This window comes from Nansenia antarctica (assembly GCF_963989245.1).
Source record: "Nansenia antarctica genome assembly, chromosome: 1".
NCBI classification, from domain to species: domain Eukaryota; kingdom Metazoa; phylum Chordata; class Actinopteri; order Argentiniformes; family Microstomatidae; genus Nansenia; species Nansenia antarctica.
This window is the reverse complement of record NC_137674.1, coordinates 31,994,628-32,005,390: the sequence shown is the minus strand read 5'-3', so window position 1 is coordinate 32,005,390 and position 10,763 is coordinate 31,994,628. Positions and strand designations below refer to the sequence as shown.

At 43.8% G+C, this 10,763-nt stretch overlaps 1 protein-coding gene across 1 annotated transcript; it reads right to left on the bottom strand.

Moving 5' to 3' along the window:
* Nucleotides 1–1,664: 1,664 nt before the first annotated feature.
* On the bottom strand, nucleotides 1,665–2,681 carry LOC308175693 (E3 SUMO-protein ligase PIAS1-like; the record flags this gene model as incomplete). Its single annotated transcript, XM_080550257.1, has 1 exon — nucleotides 1,665–2,681. The coding sequence occupies one exon, from the start codon at nucleotides 2,679–2,681 to the stop codon at nucleotides 1,665–1,667; it is 1,017 nt and encodes a 338-aa protein (XP_080406383.1).
* Nucleotides 2,682–10,763: the final 8,082 nt, after the last annotated feature.

Genomic DNA, 10,763 nt, shown 5'->3' with positions numbered 1-10,763 from the left:
CCGGGAAACGTCCACGTGAGCGGACTTGATCCTATCAATGGAGACCGTGAGGGGTTTGTGATCCACGAACGCCGTGAACTCACGGCCTTCCAGCAGGAAAAAAAAAGTTACCACAGCGTGAAACGCTAGGAAATGCTGGAATCAAACATTAAAGGCACCATATAGTAGCATCCTAAAATGAACTGGACTGAAATCAAGTTGTGTCCTTCAGAAATCAGAGAAATAACTAGACCGGAATCGGGGCTAGTCTTGACACTTCAAACAATACTGAGATCAGGCCAATGAAACCTCATAAGCAACATCCTGTTTCATCAACTAACATTAGTTAGTCTGTAAGAATAGTTTAACAAAGAACGAAAAGATAATGTCAATGGAAATATGGATAGAACGTAATGCAAAAAGAAAGTGGTATCAAAACAACTTTGCACAACATACTTAATGTTATGTCAAAACTTCACTTTGACAAATTTAACAACTTTGTCCCATTATGAAAATATACTAATTTTAAAACAATGACTGTAATTACCAGTTTATACCATGGATAAAAGAAACAGTCATGAAATAGTTCTTACTTGAAAACGTACGGGTGGACTCTGCAGGAAAAATGAAAGAGATACAAGAGTGCAGAAAACTGAGGAAATATAGTAAACAATGTCAGTACAGGAACCAACCAGAGAGGCCAAAAAAGACCCAACTTGTAGCCTAGTGTTATGGCTAGGGATGTCCCGATCTGATCTACGGCATCGGTATCTGTCCGATATTGGTCCAGAATGTTTTCAAATGATGCGTCATACATCTGAAACGAGCCTTTGAATTTTGGTGCACCTCAAGAATGGGAATGCGACAGGAGAAAAGTGACTGATCAAACCACAACAACAAACGCTGCTAACAGCTAGCGGCTAACAGTGATACATAGCTACGAATGTCTAACTGCGTTTTTATAACATCACAACATGCTGAGAGAACATCGACACGCTAAAAACACATAACTACACATATAGATGAACACTGTCCTTGCTTTTGAACACGTCTTAAAACAAAAGGATGTTTACAAGTCATTATCACTAGCCTACAGCAAACGAGAACAGTGAATCCAATCCACAAATGTAGTGATCGTTAAACTCTTGTATATTATATCGAGTGGCTACTTGACTCAACTTGCCTGTTATGAAAAAAAACGAAAAAAAAGTTTCACTTTTCGACCCCATCGATTCTGCGACAGGATTATGGTCTCACCAGTGGGTGTCACCAGGTTACACTTTAAAAAAGGTAATAATTGCTTTGCCATTTGTAAGAGAGGATAATTGAATAAAAACCTGAAGGCACTAAAACTAGAAATCAGACAGTCACTTTTTTTTTCTACAATGCTGAATGCTGCTAAATTGTTTTAACTTTAAACCAGTTGGTCACTGAGTACTGCAGAGTACTGTTTTTGTTGCTTGAATAAAGGCTGGCAGTCAGCCAACTATGGTTGTGGACTATATAATGGGGAAGTATTTGTTATTATTCAGGAGTAAAACATTTAAATATTTATCGGATTGATATCGGTATCGCAGACACCTGAAGCGCAGGTATCGGTAGTCAAAAAGAGGAATCGGGACATCCCTAGTTATGGCTCAGTGAATAGGCTAAACTCGGAGCCTCGTTGTCATTGGTCAGAGAGCTCACCCCTTGTGTGAAGGTGGAGAACCAGGTGACAGTGAAGGACATGGCCTCTTTAGAGGTGGCTCGTCGTCTAAGTCATCGTCAGAAGAGCTGTCCAGCGTCAGATCGATCACCTCCACTTTCTTACAGTTGTTGCTGGAAGAACTGTTCCTGTGCTCAGCCACTACCGTCCGACACGAATCGTCTACACCGTTATATGAAGCAGACACCTCCTGCACCTCCCTCTTTGATCTCATAGGGCACCAGTTCCCATCCTCCTTGAACTGGATCTCATCACAGTCCTCACAGCTGTTCAGGATCTCCATGAACAACCCGTCAATGATGAGGTGCTCGTAAGGTGCCTTCTTGTCACACACAGGACACACCCAGGTGGGCTTCTTTTCATTCATTTGGATGTAGAGTGTGGCATCAAAGCACTGAAGGTGGGAGCATGTCAGCGCTCGACAAGGGATCATCAGCCGCATCTTCCCAAGTGGACAAAGTAAGGACACTCGTAGACTGGTGGTGGCAATCTCACTGTCTGGGTCAGCCGTCAACTTCTCTTTGATGAGAGCTCTGGAGTGGTCTGGGTTGCGGATGCCTTTGGCCCGTAGTCTCTGCAACAACACTGTAGAGGTCTGCTGTCGCACCAAATAGACAGCCATGGAGAAACTCCTTCCGATTTCTGAGGTCCATGACACCACAATCGTGTTGGGAACCGTGGTGGATAATCTGACCAGAGAGGTTATGTTGATGGGACGACTTGGCCGTTTGGGTTCAACTCCCTTTTTGGTTGGAGGAAGATATCCCGGGAGGTTGCAGGGTTTGCCATTCACTTTCACACACAGGTTGGAAGGAAAATGGTCTTCCTGGGGACAGCTTGTCTCTGATAAACAGAACCTTAACTGAACTTGGACTGCAAAGTCACACTTGGTCCCGGAGATATCCATTGAGCTGCTGATCTGTTGGACCTGCTGCGGTGTTAACGCAAAAGCATAACATGTTTCCTGGAAGCGCTGACTGTTACTCACCACCATGTAGGCCTATCCTTTATGTTGAAAAGCTTACAGCAAAAGCAAAAAGACACGTCCCGTTTTTGAGAGTTTTTTCCCCATTTGGTAGTTTTCTGAGAAATAAAGTTTCACTAAAGTTTCTGTTCTCATTATTTTTAGGATAACTAAATCCAGGTTTCATCTTTGGGGGACCTCTTCTAATGATCACATCTGTAACTGTAGAGTCCATATGTACTGGCCAATTACTATGCATTTTGTACGTTTGCACTACAGGTGAGGTAATAAACACACTGTCATACAGGTGAGGTCATAAACACACTGTCATACAGGTGAGGTAATAAACACACTGTCATACAGGTGAGGTCATAAACACACTGTCATACAGGTGAGGTAATAAACACTGTCATACAGGTGAGGTAATAAACACTGTCATACAGGTGAGGTCATAAACACACTGTCATACAGGTGAGGTAATAAACACTGTCATACAGGTGAGGTCATAAACACACTGTCATACAGGTGAGGTCATAAACACTGTCATACAGGTGAGGTAATAAACACACTGTCATACAGGTGAGGTCATAAACACTGTCATACAGGTGAGGTCATAAACACACTGTCATACAGGTGAGGTCATAAACACACTGTCATACAGGTGAGGTAATAAACACACTGTCATACAGGTGAGGTCATAAACACACTGTCATACAGGTGAGGTCATAAACACTGTCATACAGGTGAGGTAGTAAACACACTGTCATACAGGTGAGGTCATGGCCAGCAAGTGAGGCTCAGGGAGGGAGAGAAAGAGAAAGAGCGGAAGAGAAGGAGAGGGGCGGAGGAAGAGAGAAAGGGGGAGAGATGTCTGAGACCTTGCTACCACCCCAGGTTGAAGCTTAAGATCTCAAACAGCGATGGAGGGCGGTGAGGTGTCAGCAGCACCCCTGCCCTGTGTTCACCACAATGGACAGACCAGCTGGCTCGAGAACATCCAACAAATCAGACACTCCATCTCGCTCTATCTCTACTCTTCTTTTTCTCTCCTGCGGTCCGGCCTTGGCTTTTTCCCCACCTTCACCTCCTTTTTCCGTCCCCATTCCTTTCCCCTGCAGTCCTTCGCAGCACCAAAGAGGGAAGGAGAAATATCTTGTTTTACACAGGATTCTGGGCTCAGGGTATGATGCACCAAGGGAAACTGAGTTTCTACATTCTCCTAACGCACTTCCTAACCCTATGTATCGCACACCCTCTCTGCTGTACAGAATCCTGGCCAACTTTTCAATAAAAAGGAAACTCTTGATTTCAAACATTTGTCTTTGCATTGCTGCCAATGACTTTCTTGACCCAAATGACGTCACTTACGCGCGCCCAAAATTCACGTAAGGTGTCATAGGGGGAAATTACTTTTTTTACAGGGCTCTCAAGTTTTGAACAGAGTTCAGAGTGAGATTTTGGCGGCGGCGGGGGGGGACGGGGGTCTGATCTGATAAATGACATCAATTTGTTGACAACCTTGTCCCAAAAAAAAAACCACACACACACAGTCTCAGCGTCAAAGGATATGGTCTTCTCCCACGTCGACCAGTCTGTAGCCACTTCGAGATGTGAATGATCAATTCAAATAATCTGTCCTCTTCTGTGTAGCGAGAATCTGAATCAATAGCTCCAGTCAGCCCGTGTCGTTGGAATCAGAACGTTGTTTGTTGTAGCGGGAATATCAAAATGTTACCCGGATACAGCAATGCTATTATTTTCTGATTGGCTGTTCGGTAGCTATATATTTTTATTTGATTAGCTGGTGCGTGGCCTTCTGAACTCTAGGGGAACCAGAGGGAACTCACTTGATTCTCTACCTGTTCTATTAAAAAATAGCGGCGCAACTTGGTGGGCGTTACCCTGGTAAAATACAAGGTGTGGCGTGTGAACGGGTTGAAATGCGTGTGTCTCACGCCCAATGCGTGTATATATTAAGCCTGTTTTCATCGCTAACAGAGCTAACTCATTGTCTGTAGCTATAGTAACATCATCACCATAGAAACCAGCCAGGCTGTGCTAGCTAGCCTAGTTAGCTTCTCAACACTTGGCTAGAACAGTTTGGGAAAAAGGTTTTATCTGACAGACTTTAATGGTCAGTCTTACCTGTAACTGCTTCCATCGTTAACACCGTCATGTAGTATAACAGTTTAAAACGTTCAAAGTAACATATATAAACATATAAATATGAATATAGAATTCAACTGAAGTCCTTTGTGTTGTGTGGCTTTAATCCCCGCGGTGAAACTGTCATATCGGCTCGCGCTGGCGCAGCGCAAAGCCGCCAAACAGGGTTGCCAGATGGGATTGACATATTCCTGCCTAACCACAGTGTAAAAACCACTAAATCCATTAAATAAATAAAAAAGCCCAAAACCTTAGATTATCAGAAAAACTCTAATTACTATTGGGCAGGTGCCCAAATGCTTTCTCCCCCCCCCAGCCCAGTGTGATCAAAAGTAGCCCCATTACATGGTAACCCGCCCCACCTGGCAACCTTGGTCTCGCGGTCTATCGCGAGATTGTGTTACTGTAGAGCAGACCTGTTACAGACCCTTGTACTTTCCTGACGTAAAAAATAAAAAGCTAGCTACACAATTACGTTACTCTGAGGTACTAACCCTAACCCTAACCCTAACACAATTACATTACTCTGAGGTACTTTTACTAGAGCTCCAAGTACGACATTCAGCTCTGTCAGTACAACCCAACTTGTGTCCTCAATAAGTTTATTAAAGCCGCTAGCAGATGTGGACAAATTAAGCTAGCTAGCTATACTTACCCATAATTGATGATTGTCGTAAGAGAATATAGGTCCTGATTCAAACATTCCCACTATGAACGTCTCTATTAATAACCGCGCGCTCCTCGCGCTCGGTGGAGCGGGTAGAACGTGACGTTGACGCAACGCTAGGTGGAGCGATATAAATGCAGGGCTCTCAAGTTTTCAAGTTTTTCAGAGTGAGATTTTGGCGGCGGCGGGGGGGGGGGGGGGGGGGGGGGGCGGGGGTCTGATCTGATAAGTGACATCAATTCACACAAACTCTAGGGGAACCAGAGGGAACTCACTTGATTCTCTACCTGTTCTATTTTAAAAAAATAGCGGCGCAACTTGGTGGGTGCAGGAGAGAGGGGAGGGAGGCTATGACCAGGGAGGAGGGCAGGGGGTCAAGTTGGCAGGTGGATGGCTTGGATTTCCGGATGAGTTTAGATAAATCGGCAGCAGAGGGGAGATGGAAGCAGGAGAGAGGTAGAGAGAGATGGGGAGATAGGGGAGATGGACAACTGGACATAAGAGGGGTCAGTTGCTGGTGGATGTTGGCTATTTTTGAGTTGAAAAATGACATCAGGGAGTTACAGTGGTCAGTGGAGTAGAAGTGTGGGGGAAGGGAGTCGGGGGGGCGGAGTGAGTTGTTGACCACTGAGAACAGGGCCCTGGTGTTCCCAGCACCAGCAGTGATTTTGTCTGTAAGATATTGGGATTTGGCTGAGGAGAGGGCGTCTTTGTAAAGGAGGATGTGGGCATGGTGCATCTGTTTGTGAACAGTGAGACCGTTTTTTCTTGAAAGCCGCTCCAGCTGACGTCCTTTGGCTTTCAGCAGACGTAGGTGAGGGGGAAACCAGGGGGCAGAATGGGGGAATGAGACAGTCCGGGTTTTGAGGGGCGCGAGTGAGTCCAGCAGAGTTTGGAGTCCATCATTGTAATGAGAGACGAGCTGATCAGGGGTGCATGGGGGGGTGATGATGGGGAAAGTGTCTCCTGTTATGAGATCTGCTAAATTAATATGTTTGATGTTGCGGAAGGACATAGTACGTGACTGTTTGGTTTTGGATAGAGACAAACTTAAGTTAAATGAAACAAGCATGTGGTCAGAGATGGGGAGGTCAACAGCAGAACAGTTGAGGGGAGTGACACCTGAGCAACAGACCAAGTCCAAAATATGACCTTTAGAATGGGTAGGGAAGTCAATATATTGTTGGAGACCAAAACTGTCCAGGCAAGAGATGAAGTCCTTAGTGAGAGCATGATTACTATTATCCATGTGAATATTTAAATCACCTAACAGAATTATGTTGGATGAGCGTGAACAGATGGGTGAGAAATGTGTTGAATTCATCAAAGAAATCCTTGTTTGGTTTGGGTGGGCGGTAGATATTAACTAAAACAGTTGGGGTAGGTCCATTTAGTTGTAGAGCCACAGACTCAAAAGAATGAGACACTGGCAGAGTGACAGGAGAGACCTTCCAGGACTCGCGGTGGATTATCGCGAGACCCCCCCCTCTGCCGGTGAGACGGGGCTGGCAGTTGTAAACAAACCCAGGTGGAGTAGACTTCTGAGAGAAGTCATTGGGTTGTTGCCAAGTCTCTGTTAAACAAAGAAAGTCATACTTGCGGTCGAGGAGGAGGTCCTGCAGTAGTTGTCCCTTGCCAGTGAGGGAGCGGATGTTAAATAAACCAAATTTGAGATCGGAGTGCTGGTTGGAGAAGCCAACGCTAGCCGACCTGCCCAGGCCAGCCAGCGCGCCACGGTCCACTCTCCTGCAGGTGTTTCTCGGAGGGTGGTGGCGGGTGGAGGACCAGATGGAGCTTATTGCAGTGGAGTCGTCGATGTGGTAGCTTCGTCCGGCTCCGCGATGGATATACCTCCGACGGGGAAGGCGAGCGACGTCCGGAAAACGATGCAGCACAGACGGGGGAGCAGATTGGTAGGAACGGAGTTGGTGGAGCTCCGCACTCATGTATTGGATCAGAGTTGACGCTGGATAAATCAAGAAGGACAGGACAGTCCACAGGAGCATAAAGCTCACAGCGAGATTGTAGATCCACATGATGAACTGGCAGACGTTACGTTCACCGAACAGCGGCAGCAGAGGCTAGGTGAGTGGCTGGGTGAGTGGAGCTTCAACACGGTAGGTAACGTTTGAGCTAACACAAACACAATACTGACAAACAGATCGATTTGACAGTAAGCCCAGGGTAGAGACCAATGATACCACGTTCGCCAGGAGTAGATGATCTGCTGCAAACTAATAATAATCATAAAAACATTCAAAACAACCGGAGCAGCGACAGCTAATCGCGCCAGCGTTCACTCGCGGAATATTATACCTTTAGACCTTTGGAGAGTGACGTTTGGAGAGTGACGTTTCTCTTGCTAGCTAAAATAGATAGCATAGTAGCTAGCATTATAACTCATAGAAACTCTTTTGATTCTTACCGGTTGAATTTGAGGGAATTTGCGTAAGGCGACGGAGTCTGCCAGCTTGTTTATTGCTCTGATGAGCAATAAATCAATAATCAATCAAAAATCAATAACTTCACACTTCACACGACGTCGTTCACTTCACACGGTCAACATTCTGAAGAAGTTGCTATGGTCAAAATGGTCATATCCACCTTCCTCACATTTACATGTATTTTGGGTGTACGTGCTACACATAATTTGGCAACTGATGATCTCACCCCTCTCCGATTTTGGTGCCATACCTGACGAAGCCATGTTCTGATGGATGATTTATCTGTCCCAAATATACTCTTGCATAAGGTGGACCACACTGCTGAGTTCCATTTCGGATTCACTTTAAATACATTTTGAGAGTGAAACTCTTTGATCAGTGTCTCCTCTCCTCCAGCGTTCCTCCAAAGATTTTCTTTGCTTTTGGTACGACCCATCAAAAATATATATATATCCGAGCTGCTGTTGACGGTTAACAAACTATAATTTCCTGCTTGAGATCAAAATATATATTTGATTAGACAAAAGGAATACATTGTAAATAAGTAGGTCTACAGGAATATAAAGTGACAGTAAGCCCAGGGTAGAGACCAATGATACCACGTTCGCCAGGAGTAGATGATCTGCTGCAAACTAATAATAATCATAAAAACATTCAAAACAACCGGAGCAGCGGCAGCTAATCGCGCCAGCGTTCACTCGCGGAATATCAAGACCTTTAGACCTTTGGAGAGTGACGTTTGGAGAGTGACGTTTCTCTTGCTAGCTAAAATAGATAGCATAGTAGCTAGCTCTATAACTCATAGAAACTCTTTTGATTCTTACCGGTTGAATTTGAGTGAATTTGCGTAAGGCGACGGAGTCTGCCAGCTTGTTTATTGCTCTGATTATTGCTCATTTTTATGAGCAATAAATCAATAATCAATCAAAAATCAATAACTTCACACTTCACACGACGTCGTTCACTTCACACGGTCGTTCACTTCACACGGTCAACATTCTGAAGTTGCTATGGTCAAAATGGTCATATCCACCTTCCTCACATTTACATGTATTTTGGGTGTACGTGCTACACATAATTTGGCAACTGATGATCTCACCCCTCTCCGATTTTGGTGCCATACCTGACGAAGCCATGTTCTGATGGATGATTTATCTGTCCCAAATATACTCTTGCATAAGGTGGACCACACTGCTGAGTTCCATTTCGGATTAACTTTAAATACATTTTGAGAGTGAAACTCTTTGATCAGTGTCTTCTCTCCTCCAGCGTTCCTCCAAAGATTTTCTTTGCTTTTGGTACGACCCATCAACAATATATATATATCCGAGCTGCTGTTGACGGTTAACAAACTATAATTTCCTGCTTGAGATCAAAATATATATTTGATTAGACAAAAGGAATACATTGTAAATAAGTAGGTCTACAGGAATATAAAGTGACAGTAAGCCCAGGGTAGAGACCAATGATACCACGTTCGCCAGGAGTAGATGATCTGCTGCAAACTAATAATAATCATAAAAACATTCAAAACAACCGGAGCAGCGGCAGCTAATCGCGCCAGCGTTCACTCGCGGAATATCAAGACCTTTAGACCTTTGGAGAGTGACGTTTGGAGAGTGACGTTTCTCTTGCTAGCTAAAATAGATAGCATAGTAGCTAGCTCTATAACTCATAGAAACTCTTTTGATTCTTACCGGTTGAATTTGAGTGAATTTGCGTAAGGCGACGGAGTCTGCCAGCTTGTTTATTGCTCTGATTATTGCTCATTTTTATGAGCAATAAATCAATAATCAATCAAAAATCAATAACTTCACACTTCACACGACGTCGTTCACTTCACACGGTCGTTCACTTCACACGGTCAACATTCTGAAGTTGCTATGGTCAAAATGGTCATATCCACCTTCCTCACATTTACATGTATTTTGGGTGTACGTGCTACACATAATTTGGCAACTGATGATCTCACCCCTCTCCGATTTTGGTGCCATACCTGACGAAGCCATGTTCTGATGGATGATTTATCTGTCCCAAATATACTCTTGCATAAGGTGGACCACACTGCTGAGTTCCATTTCGGATTAACTTTAAATACATTTTGAGAGTGAAACTCTTTGATCAGTGTCTTCTCTCCTCCAGCGTTCCTCCAAAGATTTTCTTTGCTTTTGGTACGACCCATCAAAAATATATATATATCCGAGCTGCTGTTGACGGTTAACAAACTATAATTTCCTGCTTGAGATCAAAATATATATTTGATTAGACAAAAGGAATACATTGTAAATAAGTAGGTCTACAGGAATATAAAGTGACAGTAAGCCCAGGGTAGAGACCAATGATACCACGTTCGCCAGGAGTAGATGATCTGCTGCAAACTAATAATTATTTGGCTACTGATTTGGCTACTTTCCATTATGTAGGCTAGGCCTATTTCTCGGCGCCGGGCGATGCGGTGTTGAAATGGCATTCGCGGAGGTTAAGCTCCGCGTCGGTCATGTAAGTTTACAACGCCCGGCAGTCCTTCGTCCATTAGGCTCAGGGCTACTCATCTATTTTAAATGTATACCCTTAATACTCTATGTATTTAGTGTTAAAGTGTTAACAATGTATTTATGTAGCATACACAATAGGGCAGTATAATACATTTATCCATTTATATAGGCTACATTAATATTGATCTAATTATCTCACTTCTCACCATCACCAATACTGATGATCAAAAGTGCCCAATTAAAGATACATTCAAAACAGATTACATTACAGTGGCAGATGGAGAAATGTTTAATATTATTATTATTATTATTATTTATTAAATATTACAATCATCTCTCA